This window comes from Tursiops truncatus, chromosome 20, assembly GCF_011762595.2.
Source record: "Tursiops truncatus isolate mTurTru1 chromosome 20, mTurTru1.mat.Y, whole genome shotgun sequence".
NCBI classification, from domain to species: Eukaryota; Metazoa; Chordata; class Mammalia; order Artiodactyla; family Delphinidae; genus Tursiops; species Tursiops truncatus.
The window spans coordinates 35,582,793-35,602,182 of record NC_047053.1 but is presented as its reverse complement, the minus strand read 5'-3'; the positions used below and the strand labels follow the sequence as shown (position 1 = coordinate 35,602,182).

Sequence of the window (19,390 nt, the reverse complement as noted above, 5' to 3'; positions counted from 1 at the left end):
GGGTTCTTCATCAAGTTGATGATTTATGATAAAATCAATTAAATTACAGCCACTTAGGGCCCAGCCGCTTCCTCTCAGATTTCATTGGTGCGGGGCCCAAGTGTCTGGTGGAAAAATGCAAGTTTAGCTGGAGGCGAGGAAAGATAATTCTGCGGCTGAGAAAATTTAATGCAAAACAATTTCCAGGCAAAGCCGGGCGTCTGGACAGAAATGCAAGAACCACCAGTTGGCCTGCGGAAATAACTATCTGGGGGTCAAAATATTTTTCTCCCCACCTCCATCATCGTGCATGGCTACTTTGCTCTGTTCCCCTTTGTGCTCACCCATCCCCTCCCAAACAGAGACTTTGGGGGAGTTTGAGCAGTACTGGTGGAACCCAAGCCAGCCTCAAACCAACATCCCCTACCACTGCAGGCCTTTTTCTCCCCTCCCCTCCCCTCCCCTCCCCTCCCCCTCCCCTCCCCTCCCCCCTCCCCTCCCCCTCCCCTCCCCCTCCCCTCCCCTCCCCCCTCCCCTCCCCCTCCCCTCCCCCTCCCCCTCCCCTCCCCCCTCCCCTCCTCCCTCCCCCCTCCCCTCCCCCTCCCCCCTCCCCTCCCCTCCCCCTCCCCCCCTCCCCCTCCCCTCCCCTCCCCCTCCCCCCCCTCCCCTCCCCTCCCCTCCCCTCCCCCCTCCCCTCCCCCTCCCCTCCCCTCCCCTCCTCCCTCCCCTCCTCCCTCCCCTCCTCCCCTTCTCCTCCTCCTCCTCCTCCTCCTCCCCACCCAGCTGTGCTCACTAATTCCTCAGTCTCCCATGGCAAAGTTAAACGTTCAAAGTGAGTATCGGGCAGCATGGGCAGATGGCACGCAGGGGCCAGGGACCAGGCCGGGTGGGCGCTGTTGCGCGTGGCTGTGGGAGGAAAGAAAGCACAGGCTGAAGGAGCACTACTCCATGGCGAGGGCACAAGGCGGCAAAGTGTGTCCAGAGCTACCCCTTGCCAGGGTACCAAGACCTGAGAACACCGAGTCCCCCCTCGGGCTCCCTGTGTGCTCACTTGTAAAGCGATGCTGTACCCAACAAACCCCAACCCGAACACAATGTGCACTCACACAATACACAAAACACATCTACGTGTGTGTGCTTTCACACTCTCCTTATACCTCACATTCTGTCCCGGCAAAGGGACAGTTCCCACCATCTCCCCACATCTGGGAAAATAAATCCCAGCGAATCAACCTGGCATTGCCTTCCACTCCAAGGAGAGAGGCTTCTCCCGCCTCTGCTCTCTTTGGTTTTTGGTTTCCAGAGCAGGCAGGGAGTAAACACATCTTCTCTGAAGCCATAAATCACCCCCTCTCCTACCTTCTCAGTTTAACACCCGGCCTCAGCGCAACCCCTTGTAGTTTCAGCTTCAAATAACCCGCGAGGTGCTATTAGGTTCTGGCCATAGGTGGCGACTGGACTGCGGGAGCAGGGCCCAGCCAGCCCCCACCCCAGCAGATACCCCTCACATTTGCTGCACAACCCCAAGCTCCCAACTCCAGCGGAAAACCGTCTGCAGCCTCCAACCGTCTGCAGCCCTTCCTTAGCGAGAGCGCTCCCCAGGCCCTAACCGGGTCCTGTCCACACCCCACATTCCTCCACACCTCCCCGCACCCTCCGCCCGCACCGCCTCTTTAACTCGCCCCCATCTCTGTCTTCCAGTGTTGCGATCCTCCTCCTTCCCGACCCGGGGGCGGGGGTTTCAGGCACCCCCCGCTCTCCACCCGGAGCCCGGCCCGGCGCCCGCTCGGCACCGACACCTACCTGTGCGGCTCCGCTAGGGCGCGGGCAGCGGCGGGGGGCCGGCCGGGCCCGGATCCCGGGGCGCCAGCGGGGGCTGGGCGGCCGGCCGCATCTCAGTCCCACCGGCCGGCGCGGGGAGAGGCCCGGAAGCGCGCCCCCAGTCCTCCTCCTCCGCCGCCGCCGCCGCCGCCGCTTTGTTCGGCCCTCGAAGCGGCGCGCGGCCGGCCCGCGTGGGGCTGCGGGAGGCGGACGGGCCCGGCTCGGAGCTGGGTCGCGGTTTCGCTGCGCGAGCGGGCCGAGCGGCCGGGCGGGAGGAGCCGCGTCTGCCGGGGGCACCGCGAGGCGAGGCGCGGGGAGCCGGGGGCGCCATGGCGGAAGGCGGGCGCGCAGCGGCTTTTCAATGTCACCGGCGAAATGGGTTCCATATGTCCGGCTCGGCGGAGGAGGGAGGGGAAGGGAGAGCGTTGTGGGCAGGACGGGACAGGAGGATGGGGGGCGCGATGGAGGGAGCCCAGCGGCGGCCAGGGGGTGATGGGAGGATTGGAGAGGCGAGAAAGGTTTGCGTTTTCCATTTTCCCTGGAGTTGTCTAAAGCTGCTTAGGCTGGTGGGAACTTTCTCTTTTCTTTCCAGAAAGATCGGGGAGGGAGGAGATAAGCGAGGGTAGCATCCGTTTGTTCAGACGGGGGTGGGGGTGGGGTTCAAGAGAGGAGATGCGGATTGGAGGTGAAAGGGAAATTTCTCAGGCTGCTGGAAGATCAACTTCTTCTCCCTGTCCCCGAAGAGGGAAAGAAGAGACCAAACCCAGGAGCAGCAGAGAGGCCAAGGAAGGATTCCCTGGGTCTGGGTGTGAGAGACCGACACCAACCACCAGCCCACCCACCCAACCCCACCCCACCCCAGGGATTCAGTTTTGGGAGATTCCAACCTTTAAGTTACTGAAGATGGTGGTGGAAGAGGAGTTTGAAGTGCCCAAGACATCTTGGCCATTCCAGACACTTCAGTTCCTGCCCCAGCTGCCTCACACCTGATTTAGCACCCCCAGGGCCTACTCTAGTCCCCTTGTTTCTGGGATGGCCTCGGCTTTGGGCAGCTGCTGGTAAGAAAGCACAGAGTCTGGAGGAACTTCCAGACCCTACAGCCCTCTCCTCAGTCTGTGCCCGCCCGCCCCCCCCCCCAAGGGGATGGGTCTTTCTCTGCATTTCTGTCTCTATTTGTTTTTCTCTCTTCTCTTTTCCCTTCCCTTCCTTTCCTTTCCCTTTCTCTCTCTCTCTCTGCCTTTTCTAACCTTCTCTGTGGTCTCTGTCCCTTTCTCACAGTCCCTTTGTCTTCTCACACTCTGCTTCTTTGTCTTAAGTGAATTTGAATTGTGCCTTGCTAAGGACTTAGGAGTGTCTCCGGAAGTCACTTCTGGCCTCACTTATTAGGCTGCCCCTCTGAGCAGTGTGGAGCCCTTGGCCTCAGAACCCTGTCCTTTTGGCGAGGGTAGGGAACCCGTCCTTCTGCCGTGGAGACATCTTCTTCTACAAAGAAGGGGGCAAAGTGAGTGGTTTCCTTTCCACCTCCCTTCTCACTTAACTCTGGTTTTGTGAGTGTGTTTGCGTACCCATCCAAGTTGTGGGATGTCTTCTGCCAGGACAGCCTCCCTGCCTCTCGGAGTGGCCTTTGTCTCCATTCTCTCTGTCATCCTTTCCTTGGCCTCTGCCTTGACTTCCCACCTCAGAAAAGGATCCTGCTGCTTGCTCTCTCTCTGGGCCCTCTCTTTTTACTTCAACCTCTCTCTCCTCATCTTTCTATCTAACTCCTGTGCTCATTAAAGCATTAACAGCCCAGTTTCTTAAAGGCATGGGGATAAACACTATAATTATATACAGAAAGTGGACACCAGCAGCGTCTGGGGAGAAGACAGAGTCAGCGGCTTTCCTAAAGCCCCTTTCATCAAATACATTCTATCCCATCTCCTGCACAGCAGAAAAGCAAATGGGGTGCGTGTGTGTGCAGAACTGGTAAGAAGCAGGGTGATTCGTAGCTAAATGAACCAAATGCATATATTTTTAAAAAAAACAACAAACTTGCTGATTTGAAGGGTAGGCCTATATGCCTGGATGGAGGGCATCAGGCCTCACACAGGGAAGTTTAGCAAGGGGCCAGCGATTGACTAAAAGATAATGGTGGAGAGGGATGGTTTCTCTGCTTTTGTCTCCTGGGCAGAGTCTGAGTGTGAGTTGGGGAAAGGGAAGAGGAGGGGGTATCCGGAGGGCCAGAAGAGACAAAGACCTGACCGGGCTGAGAGAACGGAGAGGAAAAGCGGGGAGACCAGGCCTCCACGTCACAGGCAGAGGCAGCAGAAGGAGGGGAGACGGAGAAGGGGGAAGGAGTTGGAATCACAGGGGCCGGGGCCTGTGAGATTGGCTCCCAGCTCTCCCCACTGGCTCCGGCCTGTCCCAAGGAGCACATCCTTCAGCCTTCTCCTGCTATTCCCCATCCTCCAAACCAGGTTGAATTCAGAAGCTACTAACACCCACCATTCCACCCTTCATGTCCCTTTTCCTCTCCGAGGAAGAGTTAATCCTTTCCCCCTCTCTCCGGCATTCTAAGACTTTGGCCTACATTCTGGAGCACTGGATTGGGGGTGAACTCACCCTCTCCACATTTAACCCCCTTCACTTTCCAGGTGAGTGAGAAGGAAATCCTTGCTTCCCACACTGAGTGTGTGTGGTATTCTTCAACACCCAAGGATGGGGGGCCTGAAGGGTATGGAGCCCGCTATCCCTCAGGTCTCTCTGCTGCCTCCTCTGACCCTTCCCACCTGCCCCGTGAGCTCCAGCCCTGTCAAAGCTGCCCCTGAATCCAGACTCTCCCCAGGCCCTTTTAGCGAGGCCAGGTAATGTCCCCACCCATCCCAGCCTAGGGTCTTGGACTTTTCCTTCTCTTTCTCCCTAAACCCTTTTCAACCCAGACTCCCAAATTAGGAGGCCTCACCTACCAGCCACCCTAAAAGCTGCCCGTTAACAAGAAGAGGGCTCAGCGCCCACTTGGAGCAGAGCGTGGGAGTGAGCTCCTGGACGCCAGCACTGGGGCCTAAGCCACCACTCCAGGACGCAGCTGATGCCATGAATAATTAACACCTGGGCGCGGCATCACTAATTCTCCTGCTCAAAGGTTTACACTAGCAGGCAGAGTTAAGTATCACAGATAATAGTGGCTATAAAGTCAGTTGGCCAGACTCCAACCAGGGAAGGAGAAGCTAGCAGCCCCGACTGAACTTGGCAAAGGCTCTGTCCCTCATCCATAACAACTTTGGGGCGCAGCGCATAATATCCCCAAAAGCCGCCTCTGGCTTTGCTCTCCACCAGCAGACCCTTCCCTACTGGGGAGGTACTGAGACCTCCATATGAAATCAGAGGGGAAAGTTACCAGCTCTCCCCCTCCCAATCTGTACCCCATTTGCTCCCTTTTTGGATGGAGGTTTAGCGAGAGGAACACACCCCATGTCCTGAAACACTCTCCAACTTTCTGAGACCACCTGATTCCTGGAACATTTCTTTTCTAGAACAACTTAGAGAACTTCGCCCTCCTTTAGCCCCAGACACATATAGTCCCTCACTGCTGAGGAAACTTTCTTTGTTTCAGGAGGTCGAAGGAAGGCTACCGGGGTGTGAATTCACTTCCTTGTTTTGTTAGACAGGAGGGTGGGAAACCAGAGCTTTCAGCTTCCCTCCCTGCCCTTCAGCCTCTGCCTCCATTGTCTCCCCCAGTTTGGGTAGCTCCTTCCCCACCCTCAGCTCCCTGTCATATATTCAATACATCAGTCCTACAGGTTAAGCTTTAATACTATAAGTGAATCCCTCCAGCCCCCTCCAGTTGCAAAGGATCCACTTGGTCCCCCTCGACTACAAAAATCTTTGCCTTCAACTTCAGTAATTTTTTCCCCTGCCTCCACCTCTCTTGCCCCCAGGTTCCTTCTGCCTTCAGAGTTGGGTTCTTTACCCCCAGCCGGCGTCAGAGCAACCAGACTCCTGGAGGGGAACCGCTGAAAAATGAAGCTCTGTCTGCTGCTGCAGGAATGTTGGCTCTATCAGGCTCACAAGCATAATTTTTATATTAGATCGTGGTCTTTGACTGGGTTTATATGCCAATGAGGCATTTCTGGTTTACCAAATTTATACAGATCTCACCTTAACTGATAATCACAGATACTGCAATTTAAAACCTCCAGCTATAGAGCTTTCATATTAACTGCTGATATATTACTGAAAATCGTCTGAAATAACCAACTTCTGGGAACAGAGCAGAGAGAGAGGAAGTGCCTCCGAGAGTGACTCTTTCCCGGCCACAGAAATAGCCCAGCTTCCATATCATTTTCTGTGAGAAATGATTTATCGAAGACATGGCCATAAACAACACAACTCACTCACAAACACACGCAGATGCGCGCGCATAGGCGCGCGCACGCACACACACACACACACACACACACACACAATGGCTGGCATGCCGGCCGAGAAGCTGACACCCATATTGCTATAAATCAAGAAAAAGGTTGGAGGAGAGGGAGAGGGAGAGAGATAGAGAAGAGGAATATTCCTAAAATCTCTATGCAATGCCTCAATGGGTATAAACACACAGAGGACCATGTGAAGAGAAATGGCAGGAAATGAAGATGGCTATTTGTCACATTCTACGACAATAACATTAATAACAAACAATAAATTTACATGGACATATAAGACGCAGTAGGTAGTGAGAAATCCCTTCTACTTACAATACCCCAGCCCGCGGTGTGGCTCCGGCTGCGGGGCTGTTTTATTGCTGCCTCCCTCTCTTTTTCTCTCTCTCCCTCTCTCTCCCCCTCTCTCTTTTTTTTCTCGGGGTACAGGCTTGTTTTTCAAAGGACAGTTGAATTGCACGTCAGAAACAGGGAGACCGAGCCTGCGATTTTCCTGACGAATACATATCTATTCTGCAACCTCGGCATTAATTATTTAATGAATCACGTGACCAGGAGGGGGAAGGGGGTCTTTCGATTTCGGGCTCAAAGGACCACTATGACCTTCCCCTTCAGGAGGAGAAATTTTCCTGCAAAATAGGTTCCCCCCAACCCACAAATGGAATAGCAGCTAGTTCTCTCTCCCACATTCACATCTGTATCTGCTGTATCTGCATTCCCTAACCAGCCCCCCCAGAACACACACTTACCCACAGCCCACCTCTCCTCTCTCCCTTCTCCTCCTGCTCTGCTTAGTTCGTGGAGGTGCAGAAATAGTCTGCAGGGGCTTCTGGGGGGTGGGGTGGGATGGGCGCAGAGTCCTTCTCCAAGCCCCTGCATTTCTCAGCAACCAGTTCCTCTCTCTGCATCCCCCAACTCTATTCTCTCCCTCACTCCTAGGGTATTTTAGTGGGACCCACTCCCCCTCTTCCTTAAATAACCAACAAAATTTCTAAAGAGACCAGCTTCAAAAGAAGCATTTCATAAGTCCAGATTGTATATGTGTAAAGAATGGGGCTTCTGGCTTTAATTCTCTTTTTAAAAAGATCTTTTGTGGTACCTTTTGAAAGGGCAGAAAAGGGACAGGGTGAAGAGATGACTCGGGAGCTTCCAGAGTTGAGAGTAACCACAAGGGGGACTTGTTTTCGTTGTGTTGTTACTATTATAGGGAACCAAAGTCTACTGACTGACTGAGAATATGCTCTAGAGACAAAAGACCTGGACTAAGTTTCCTACACAAAAGAAGTGGACACTCAGTCTCTCTGTACCTATGTACACTCAGTCTCTCTGTACCCATCCTGTCTCACCCCTCCCCACCCCCCAACACACCAGTGAAGACAGCTGGAGATTTGAACTGGAGGGGAGGAGAGGGAAAGGGAAGAAAGAGGCTTTGAAGTTGGCCTGACAGCCCTGTCCCCATTTCCCAGGTGTTAGTACCCCTTGCTTCCAAGCAGCAGACAATGGAGACAGATCAATAGGAAAAAGATGGGGGGATTGCATATTAAAGTGTTAAAACACTGGTGATGATAGGAGAAATCCAGTCCCTTGGCCTAGAGAGAGAAATGTATGCAGAATTCTTCATCTCAGTTATGAACAAAACAAAACAAAACAAAACAAAACAAAACATGCCCCCAAACCTTCCCATACAGCTTGGCGCCAGAAGAAGCAGACCAGTTACGACCAGAATCCCAGAACCGGAGTATTTGGCCACGGTGCGGGATGGGGTTGCAAAGGGAAGCAGGGAAGACATTCCTGAAGGAGCCCCTCGCTCACACTCCCAGCCTTATCTTCAGCAGCTCTGGGGCAGCGGCAGCGGCTGGTGGACTGGGAAGAACAGACGTGTTTTGGGGAGGGGGGCATGGGGCCCAGGGGCCGTCAGCGGTTTGTTTGGAGGGGTCTGAACCAAAAGCAACTGGATGGGGAGAAGGTTGAGGACCCAGGTGCCCTGACCACCCCCAAAGAAACCGCTACCCCCGGGTGGTGTCCGGTCCAGCGGGTAGTGGCAGCGCAGCCCCTGCCTCGGGCACTGGGCTGTCCTGGTCCCTTTGGAATCCCTCTCCCAGCCCTCGGGTGGGGGCGCCGGCGGGCCTGGGCTCTGTAGGGGGGTGGTCGGCTTTGATTGTGCAGATACAAAACCCAGGCTGGTATTGAATTCAGCCCCGCGCCTGGCTCCCATGAGGGCAACTCCCTGCATGGTCCTGGCCAGAAATCCATTAAAACTGGTCCCCCAAAGAAAAGCAGTCCACTAAAGTCTAAAAGAAAAATACTAGGGCGTGGGGAGTGAGGGGGTGGGGGAGAGAAAAGAGGAGAAAGAATATGCTGGAGCATGGGAAGACAGCAATCTCTGAAACAGAGAAATTATTTTTAAGGACGAGCAAAAGAAAAGCCAGTGACACGAAGGCACGCCGGGCAGATTCTATTAAAATGCCCACACTCTTCGGATCCTGGGAATATCCATGTTCAAATAAACAAGCGCCCGGGCGTGAGCAGAGTGCTTTCTTGCTGCCGATAAAGCGAACGTTTATACTGTGAGAAAGGCGAGATTGATTTACGAATCTGAACGTGCCTGTTTTATGGCCGATCACAAATCCGTCAGCGCTCAACTCACGCTGGGAAACTTCCCAACTCCGCTTTCCAACCAGACCCCCCCGCTCCCGGGCCGCCGCTTCCCAGGGAGACCCACCACGGGCGCTGGGGCTGCCCCCGGCGGCGACAGGCTCTGGCAGGACCCGGCAGCCCTACTCCGCCCAGACCGGTGCAAGTAGGAGCAAGGGTGGTGAGGGCCCAGGAACTGGAGGAAGAGAGGTCCAAAGATTCGGAGGATAGAGGTGGCCGCTAGAATCGTAGAAGGTGAGCCCAAGGGGCTGGGGAGCGTGCCCGTAGCACTCAGCTCTGCAGAGGTTGGGGTCTGGGAGTGAGGGAGGGGGAGGTCCCTCAGTTCCCCACCTGTGGGGCTGAAACCCTCAAAGGAACCCCAACCTTCTCTTTCCATTGTTTTCCTCCTCTTTCCCTTTGGTGGACCTCTAATCGTCACATTGCAGAAAGCAGGTTGTAAAGACTCAGGTGACCAGATCTTTATCACCTGAGCCTATAGAGGGCTCACAACTGGTTATCTGCCCTTATGTGTTATGGGTGTACATCGCCCCAAATATTTTCATCCCAGGAGCAGTCCAGCTTGCCTTTCTGCTCGCTCTCATTTCTTACCAAGGCCTCCAGCTCTTGCATTTATTAAACCTCCCAGGGACAAAGGAGAGGATACCAACCAACACCAGTTATTTCTTGCCTGAGACAGTCCCCAAGACATAGGAGACAATTTACAAAACGCAAACCAACACCCCACATACATCCCAGCAAGTTTCTTTCTCTCCTAGTCTTAACTCAAGGGAACACTTCCTTCTTCCCAGCTGGAGTCTGTCTGTCTGTGTGTCTATCTGTCTCTCTCTTTGTCTCTCTCCCCTCCTAAGAGGATGGCTGCTGGTGTAGATTTTTAAGATACAGCAAGTAGAATACAGATTTGAAAAGGCTCTGTGTTCAGAGTTCACTTCTTAGCAAATCCTCCGCACATCTCTCGAAAGTTGCTGGAAACTTTGGTTAACATGGCACAGCTGTCCCTGGCGATGGTCAGAACCGCCTGCACTGACCTTTCTCCCATCTCTCTTGCTCCTCTGGTGGGGAGGTACTCCGTGGGCTCTGTGAGTAGCTGGGCTGGGATTGGGGAGTGGGGAAGGGGTGAGAGTGATTATAGAAATAGCTTCCTAAACAAAGGGACTTCAGAAAATGGGTTAAGATTTTGTGGATTTGGATAACAGACCTCGAGAGACAGTAACCACAATGGGGGCCCTGTGTCTCCTTAGGACCGAGGGGTTTGTCTCCCTAGCCCTCTGAAGCCCCTGGACCTCTCATATCTGCCTCCCTTTGTCTTTCTTCCCTCAGCTCCCTCCAACGAAACAGGAAAGAAGGAGGGATGAACTGGACATGGATGGCAGGGTGAGTCTGCCTGAGGGAAGGAGCTCTGCACAGAGAGAGACCAGCACCCTACTTCCCTCCCCCACACGAGCTAAAAAATTTTTTTGTTCCTTTTCTCCCCAATGGACAGTAACAGAAAAACAATCCAGCAATTTCAAGATAGCAAAGAAGGGGTTGCGGGGGCTGGTGGGGGGTGGAGAAGATGGGACATACAACAGCCCAAGGACCCCTCCCTGCGGAGGTGTGACTTTCCCTTCTGGGCAGGAGGCAAGAGCCAACACAATGTCCAGTCTCAGAGAGGTCAAGGGGCTTCCGAGGTCATTTTGTGGTTCTAATACTGAGCTAATCGCCTAGAAAACGTGGCCTCTCCATGAACTCTCTCTCCTGCCAGCCTCCTACTTCCAAAGCCTCAGTGAGCCCCAGGGAAAAAAGGCCAGCACATTCTGGTCTGAGGCAGAGCTCACCGGCTCCCTCACCTTCAGAAGCGGGGCCCCAGAGGGGAGAACAGAGCCCCCAGACCAAGAGAGCAAAAGGAAACCAAACTAAACTCTGAGCCTCCAGGAAAAAGGAAGGGAGCCGAGTGGAAGAAGAGGAAGATTCCGGCATCAACGAACCTTGCCTGTGAACAGAACAGTTTCCTGCTCCAGAGAGTTGCAAATATTTGTCTAGAATCCCAACCTAGACACAAAAAGAAAAACTGAAGACATCCACCTATACCCCGCTCTGAGGTTGGGGCATTCCATTTTTCCAGGAGGTGGCAGTGACAACTGCTCACTGGTAAACAGACCTGTAGGACACCAGCCCCCAGTGTAGACAAGCAGAGTCACGGAACCCATGGGCCACATGTGCACCTCACCTTGCTACACACACACACACACACACACACACACACACACACACACACACACACATGCTGGGGCTCCCAAGGCCCTCCTGCATTTTCTAAAACCAGAAAGCGCTTCTGAGCTGCCTCATAAACAACCTTTTCTGGGGTTTTTCTGGTGCCTAACACCTCAGTCCCAATCAATTCAAACACTCTCCAGGTGTCAGTCCCTGACCCAAGCATCTGTCATCATAAAAGGCATCAAACCTGACCAACCGTCCACCATAAAAACCCCGCAAAGATAGTTGAAAAAGAAAAAGAAGGAGGCGAGAGAGTGTTTCTTCTTTCCCTAGTAAAAAGAGCTCATAAAACGATTAAAAAAAAAAAAAAAAGCCAGCCCAGGCGGGGGCTTTGTTACCTTTGAGCCTCTCGCCTCCTCTCGCCTGAACTCCGCGGATCCCATTCATGACGAACGGCTTCTTCCAAACTGAGAGAAAAAAGTTTTCAGCTTTATGGTTCCAAATTTTTTCCCCCTTGCAGATCCGGGAGTGGCGGCTAACACTTTTTTCCCCCAACAGCCGGTCTGCGGAGATTTGCTGTTGAATAATAACAAAGGAGAGAGGATACGTATTTAAAGAAGTGATTAATGGTTTTCTGTATAATTCTCACATTTTTCTTAGCTCTTGTCTACACAGAATGGCTGTGAACTTTAAGCTCCATAGAAATCTTTTTTATTCTATTCATACCTTCCTAAGAGCAGCTTTGATTTGGTTCTATAGAGACATGGGGGGGGCATATGCTTTTTAAGAACTATTTTCCCCTCTAGAAGGGAAGGGCCGCCACACCCCTTGGCAGCTAAACATCACACCGCGATTCCACCGAAAACAAAGCTCGCCACTCTCAACCTCCAGGTCCGGGTGATTTGCTACGAGTCTCCCCGCAGCATTGAAACGAGCGGTTCAAACGCCCCTTCCCGCGCGTTGGACCCCGGTCCAGTCTCTCCCAGGCCCTACACAGCCTCAGACGCCCGGGAGCTGCACACTGGAAGAATGCAAAAGAAATAACAGTAAAACGCGCTGGTGGAATTGGTTATATTTATTTTCTGAAGGGAGATGGGACCGAAAAACGACTTTTAAATGCATCTGCTCTACCGAGCCCTGAGCTTGTGGGAGGCGAGATGGCTGTACCCGGAGCCACCACCGGACCAGAGCCCAGAGGCCGGAGCCCCCAGACCTTAGAACTTCTCTTGGGCTCAGCCCCAAAGCGGCCCAAGCCTGACAGCGCTTCTGAGGGTCACCTGCACCCCTCCCTTCCCCCACTCCATTCTAGGGGTGACTGGGACCTCAGAGACAGAAAGCTATTTGGTCCCCAGTCATACTTTCGATACTTTCTATGAGAAAGAAAATGAAAATTAATACAGGAGCAGGGCTTCACAAAAGAGGCCATTTGTCTTCTTGATTATCTATTTGCTTGTCAGAGTTTGAGCTATGGCACTGGCTAGCTCCTTTGTAATATAAAAATACTCTGAAAACCTGAAAACACCCAGAAACATCTGTGCAAAAAAATTAGACTCATTAAAGCCTTAAACACCTCAGAGGAAAACGATACCTTCTTACGCGGGAGGAAAGAGGCCGGCCGCTCAGAATCCTCTCTCGGAACTTTAATAAGCAAAGAGCCGTCTGTCTAGAAGGAGACAGCTTTAACCGCATTTTATTTGCTTATGACAAATAAATCACTATTTGAAAGCCTTTGTCATACTTAAGCCTCTTGTGTTCTACAATGAAACATTTTCCCCCCATTAGGGATTGGAGTCAGCCCTCCCAGTCCTTTCAATCCATTTTTGGACTAGAGGGGAAAAATTAAAAGCCCCAAACAAAACACACCCACCCCAAAAGGAAAACAAACCAGCCACCACAATTTGGAGTCCTCTGAGATACAAATTCCCATCGGATCCTTTGAAAAAATTCCTCAACCACATAAACGTGCCGTCGAATGGACTGGGTTGCCTACAATATACTCTGGGAGGCATTTATCTGCATCTTTACATCAAGGTTTCAACAAAAACACGCCGTGCTGGTCACAAGAAACCAAACATTTATTTCTATTGTCACTCTGTACAGGACAACATTTTCACGCCAACAAAGGGTTCTAGACTCAGGCAGCCCCAGAACTAAGAAGGGTCCTGGTTTGGAATGTCAGAAAGAGCATAGGAGAGAGGACGCACATGACATAAAATAATTAATAATAATAATAATCAATGCAACAATGATAAACTATGGGAGAGGTCTCTGTCACCTCATCTCCCAGGTGGGAAGGGCATTTTATTTCCTAGTTTCACATTCACTTTCAGTCTAGAACAGGCCTCCACTGTACAACTCCAGATTGGCCAGAGGGTTGTGCCCGGCTCCCAGGACGCAACTGGCCCCTCACCCCTGCAGGCACGGCTTGACCTTCCAGAGGAAGGCCCTCCTGGTCTCTGGGTCCTCTCCTTCTCTTGGACTCAATTTCCCTGCCCTGCTTCTGCGTAGCCGAGGCACGCATCCCCCCGCCCGCCTCCACTGGTCCCCTTCCTGTGGTCCCTACCCCAGCCCCGCAGTGGAAGGGGGTGAGCCGCCAGCGTCCCCGTGAACGGGCACGGAGGGGGAGAGAGGTTGTGTGCGTGTGTTTGTTACCGTGGCCAAAACACTGCGCTATCTGGCAGTCAGAAGATGCTTTCGCTGGGTTTCAGGAATGGGGACAAAGAAAAAATATCCAGACTGTCTTCCAGCAGCGGCAGCAGCAGAGGCGGCGGCGGCCGAGCCGGGCCTCATTTGTTAGCGGGGTGTCGAGGTAATGGTCGCCACCGAGGCCCGTCCTCTCCTCGGCAGAGTAAACAAGACAGATGGGCCTGGGCCTGGCGTGATTAAAGATGAAACGTGGATCCATCTTCACCAAAGCTGAAAATGAGGAGTGCAGCCTCCTCCTATTTCTCTTTCTGTCTTTTTCTTTCTTCCTTCTTCTTTTTTTTAAGGAAGAAAGCAAGAGACTTGAACCTTGCTTCTGGGGGGCCTCGCCTGGCTCCATATTGTCATTTCTATAAATAAAGCTTCCCCTCCCCCCTCCTCTGCATTTATTCGTGTAAATAGACAAAGTGGGGGGAGAGCAGGTAGGCTTTTTCGGACCCAGGCCTCAGGGTCCCCTCCCGCGTCTCCCCCAACCGCCCCCCCCGCACTCGCAACCCACCCCCGCCCCGAGGTTCGCGGCTCCCACGTGGGGGACACTAGAGCGCGGGGGGGCCTCCGTTGGGCCGGCCAGGGGGCCCTCCGGCTGCGCCTGCGGTGCCACCCGAGCGGATCTTGGTGTTGGGCAACTTGTGGTCTTTTTTCCACTTCATTCGCCGGTTCTGGAACCAAATCTTAATCTGGCGTTCAGAGAGGCAGAGAGCGTGGGCGATCTCCACCCTCCGGCGCCGCGTCAGGTAGCGGTTGTAGTGAAATTCTTTCTCCAGCTCCAAGACCTGCTGGCGAGTGTAGGCGGTCCGAGAGCGCTTGGGCTCCCCGCCGGCGTAATTGGGATTTACTGGACACACACAAAGAGAGGGAGAAAGAGAAAGTTTTATTGCCCCGAAAGGGAGGAGGGAGAGCCCTTTCTTCCAGCTAACACAGTATCTCCCTCCCTCCCTCTCCCGCCACCTCTTCTTCCTCCAGAGGGGGTGGGGATGAAAGAGAAAGCGGGACCCCAGGAAGAGAAAGAGACCTCTAAGTTTTGGAGGATTGTGTGGTCACGACGTTGTTGTTTGGGTGTCCGGGGGGAGTGAGGAATCTTCACAAGGTTTTAATCGCTCCTCTCTCCCCGCACGTGGCCTGGGGCCCGGGATGGGAGAATGAGGGGTGAAAGAGGGAGGGGGCTTCATTAAACCTTTCTTCTGTTAGTTCCCACCCTCTGTGCTCAGATTCCAAGCAGTGCCTGCCCCCAGTAAAAACTTTTGCCCACTTCTCAAGCCAAGGAGCCAGACTAGAGGAAAGAAAGGAAAAAAAAAAAAAATACAGGGAGTTGACTCAACTCTCAGCTTAAATACACATTACCTCCTCCCCCCTTCTCCTCCCCCCCTTACACCCCTCCCCAATTTCCAATTTCACTGAGACTGCATCTCCCTGGCGAAAAAGTCGCTGGTGAGAATGGCAAAGAGGATGGGGAACCGACTTCAAAGGCGCGGGGCCCACCAGGCCATAAAAATTTATGGGGGATGTAATTATGTGGCGCTGAAAACAGGCGACCGTAAATCTCCGGCAATGGCGAGTTTATAGCGGGGACAATTGGCTTCCCCTAGCTCCCCCCCCCCAATGCCTCGAGGTCCCTTTGGTGTAAAGCGCCGGGGGTGGGAGGGGGAAGGGGTGCCCACGCACTCACCCGTGCTCACGTGAACTTTGCGCATCCAGGGGTAGACGATGGGCTCTTTGCACGCGGAGTGGGACGGGCTGGGGTGCAGGGGGTTCTGAGCGCAGGGAGGCGGCGGGGGGCTGCTGCTGACCGCCTCGCAGCGCTGGCCGGGCTCCGGGAGGAGGGCCCCAGAGGGCGGCGGAGCGGGAGCCCGAGGGGACAGCCCGGGCGGTGGCGGGGGCGGCGGGGGCGGCGGCGGAGGCGGCGGGGGCCCAGGGTCCCGGCAGGCCGCGTAGCGCTGCACGGTGCACGCGGAGCGCCGCCCGAAGCCCGCCTCCGGCTGGAAGCTGCTCTCTCGCCTCTGGCCGCCGGCGTAGTACCCCGGCGAGTGGTCGCTGGGTAGGTAATCGCTCTGTGAATATTCCTCGCACGGAGGGAACTTGGGGTCGACATAGTTTGAGTTGATCAAAAAAGAACTCATAGCCATTAATTTCTGGGAATTGTCCACAAAATATACTAAAATTTATTCCGACCCCTGACTCGTTTTCCTGTTTCCGAAAGCCCTCCTACTTACTGTCAAGTGAACAAAGTTAGGGGCCCACGTGATCCTCGGAGCCAATGGCCGCCCCGCCTGCGATTCCCGGATAAGGAAATCTGCTCACCCGGACCCTACTCCAGCCAAAGAGGTTTATTTCCCCTTCTTCTCTTCCCCCCCCTCCCCACCCAACACCAGGATTTACATAGGGCTCCTGCGGGGCGACCGCCTCCTCGCTTCTCCTCACCCGGATTGGGGAGAGGGAGGGAGGGAGATGGAGAGCGAGTGAGCAGGTTGCCACCCGAGGGCCTGTTGGGGCGCTGGGCGGAGCGCAATCCCTGGATCCCCTCAGAAGCTGGGGCTTCGGGTGTGGCCCCTCCTGTCCTGCCTCACCTCCCCCCAGGCCTTCCTTAGGGCCCCAGCCCCTCCTCACGACGTGGCGAGGGGGAGCCCCTTTACCCGGCGTCTGTGCGGGGGAGTTAAGTGAGGGACGGACTAGGGGCTCCGCCTGAGAGGGGAACCCACACGGGGGAGAGGCACTGAGCGTGGGCCTTTTCTCTGCAGCCGCACGGGGAGGGGTAGGGAGTGAGAGGGGAGGCATCGGAGCAACCAGGCGGGTGCACGGAGGGACTTGTCAGAGATGAATGGAACCGCGGGCGGATCGATAGGAAATTCATGCACTAATTCGGGGAGACCTCGCCTTCCAAATCGCATTTAGCTGCGCTATTAGTTTGGCTGTGTCAGTCAGTCCGTCTGTTTCCCTCTCCTATCCACTCCTCCCCGTACCCCACGCGGCCCAAGCCGGGAGAAACGACTTGGTTTCCCACACTAAACATGAGCACTAGAGTAAAAAACCTCCAACTTTTGAGAGCACGCTGAATAGAAATTTGCTAATTCCAAAAGCACCGGAGCAACGCTAACCGGGCGTCGAGACGTTGTAATTGCCGCTAATGCGGCCGCCCGCGCAGCGAGCAGAAATCTCACATCCTTGTGATGCTGAGGATAGGAGACAGGGGTGATCCCCGCACAGTAACACCCCTTGGTAATCGTGTGTTTCCAGGGCATCTTGTTCTGAACCCAAACGGAAAGGCGACCTCTGCATCCGTTTGAAAAGCAAATTTCCTTTGCCTTCGCACACTGAAGACAAGTCATTTTTACCGGATTTTCAGTGAAGCCTCCCTAAGCCCAAAATAGGGAATAGGTGGGCTGGAGGGAGAGGATAAAATAAAAACATCAGCAACAATATTAACCTTTTAAGTGAAGTGAAAAAGGACCAAGGCTCCCAAGGGCAGGCAGGGGGAGATTTCAGGTAGATGATTCCTCCATCTCTAAGCAGTTGAGGGAGAAAAAGAAAGAGAAAGAAGAAGGAAGGAGTCTTCGTGTGGTCAGTCACTGGATGGTCCTCATTTAGGAAAAAAAAATATTTTTTTCTTCAGGAAGAAAAAAATGAGCGGAGTGTTTATGTCAACTACATATTCCCCTAGATACGAATTTGTGACCACAAAATTCCTTACACAAATTCGGATCTACAGGGTATATACAGAAGACAGATAGATCTTCTTGGCCCAGAAATTTTCCAGTTCTCCTACTTTCCACGCGTCCTTCTTTTGGGGTGTAGTTTGAGTGCTTCGATTTGATTTCGTTTTGTTCCAAGTTCTGAGGTCTGGGAGCAGGAAAAGTCACTGCGGTTCCATTCCTGGGATTACAAGGTTTTCAACTCTCTTCCTCTTCTATTAGAGAGAAATAGAAGCTGCCGGTCCCGCAAAGGGACGCGAACCTCGGGGCCGCTGCGCAACTCGGCGGCGCATGAATTATGAGATGTAAACATTAGCTAAGCACAAAAGGAGGAAGGGTCATCCTGAGGCTGCGGCGTAGTCAGAATCAGGCCCTTCTGGGTGCCCTCGCGCCCCTCCCCTCCCCCCAGGACTTTTTTTTTTAAAAAAAAAAGAAACAAAACCCCAATCGGCAACTCCGTGCTCCTTGCAGCCTTTAGTTTTCGATCAAACGAATATCTAGATATTTTCCAAGGCGCCTCTCAGCAAAAGGAAGAGGGAGAGGCGGCTGGGTGTGAAGGGGGGGTCATAAAAGTCCTTTTAGAAAAATTCAATGGTAAAAAGAGAGAGAAACAGCTGTAAAGAAAAATGCTGGGAGACCAAGCAGATGGGGCCCGGGATATTTAATGATGGGCAATTCCGTTTACAACCTGAGAAAAAGATCAAAGGCGTTTCATTTCCGAATGAAGGGCAATGAGGAACCATAAAACATGCAGCCAGATGATATTCCGGCCCCTCCCAACCTCCCATACCTCCTGGGGCCAGAAAAGGGGGATAATAGGTAAAGTGTGAGGAGGAACCCCATTTCCCCCACCTCCCTAGCTCTGGGCAGGCTCTCTCAGTTTAAACTTGCTCATTCAGCCACCTGCTAGGCTTGCTGGCAGTGGAACCAAAATGGGGATCTGGGAAACCTGGGGGATCTGGAATTTCTGAAGGGACTTCCTGAGGCTGCCAGTAACCACTGAATTTACTAAGCTGGGAGACTGAGGATGGAGCTGAAGGGAACTGCGTCCTAGACTGTGAAAGCTGAGGGCCTTCACAGGGTGAGGAGAAGGGTTCACAGAAGCCTCTTCTGCACCCAGACTCCCCATTCATCTCTCTAGGTCTGAAGAATACTTGCATCCCTAGTGAACAAATCAGAATAATATCAATTTCTTTAACAAGTACATCAACAAAACAAAAAGCAACCCTCTAACCACCATGCTCTAAAGGTCTCTGCCCATCCCTAGTCCTGGGACCCTTGCAGGTGGATAGGAGGAGAGTTTCCACCTACCAGCAACTAAGCCCAGAGACCCTCTGATTTTCTATCCCAAATCTAGATTACCAAGGTTGGCTTCTGGGCCCGATTTCTAACTTTCTAACACCAACACTCTCCCAGCCAGGCTGGACTCACCTATATTTGAAAAATCACACACACACACACACACACACACACACACACACACACACACTAATATTGTAGTTATCTTTGCCAGGAGAGGGTCCAATAAGTAATCTCAGAACCCCATTTAGGCACCCAGGGAGACTGGCACCTGACCCTGGATCCACAGACAAAATGTGTGGATAGGACCCCCAACAGCCCCCCAGCGTCAAGCAGGGGCTTTTCCAAGTCTTGTCAAGGGCCACTTTAGTGAGGGGCTCCACGACCCCTTCCAGCTGGCCAGGCCCCTCCCCCACCCCATACCTCCTGTCCTTCTCAACTCGCCTCCCTGAAACCCGTCCAACTCGAACGCTTTTCGGAATTTGGGGAGGGCCAATGCGCTGGCCACCGGGGCCTCTCTGCTGCTCTACACTTTCTCAAGAGATGCGGTCCAGGTGCCCCAAGCACCCCAAAAGAGAGGGATGGGAAGCAGAGCCCGCGGGGCTGTGTGTGGCTGATTCTGGGGACAGAGCGCTGGGCGCTGAG

The 19,390-nt window shown here is 53.5% G+C and overlaps 2 protein-coding genes across 8 annotated transcripts in view; both read right to left on the bottom strand.

Moving 5' to 3' along the window:
- HOXB3 (homeobox B3) overlaps positions 1–19,390 on the bottom strand; it is a 55,872-nt gene that overhangs the window by 13,495 nt on the left and 22,987 nt on the right. For 2 of the 7 annotated variants that reach the window (XM_033847076.2, XM_073797880.1), the window contains exons 1-2: positions 13,710–13,849; positions 11,456–11,633 (exon numbers count right to left, since the gene is read on the bottom strand). The gene's annotated coding sequence lies outside the window, so the exon portion shown is untranslated. Of the gene's footprint in view, positions 1–772; positions 1,733–1,782; positions 2,606–11,455; positions 11,634–13,709; positions 13,850–19,390 lie in introns of those variants that run through there. The other 5 variants (XM_073797875.1, XM_073797877.1, XM_073797874.1 and 2 more) reach the window with 4 other exon arrangements.
- HOXB4 (homeobox B4) lies at positions 13,115–16,103 on the bottom strand. Its single transcript, XM_033847078.2, has 2 exons — positions 15,427–16,103; positions 13,115–14,595 (listed from the first exon to the last, which is right to left on the bottom strand). The coding sequence occupies exons 1-2, from the start codon at positions 15,881–15,883 to the stop codon at positions 14,297–14,299; spliced, it is 756 nt and encodes a 251-aa protein (XP_033702969.1). The 5' UTR covers positions 15,884–16,103; the 3' UTR covers positions 13,115–14,296.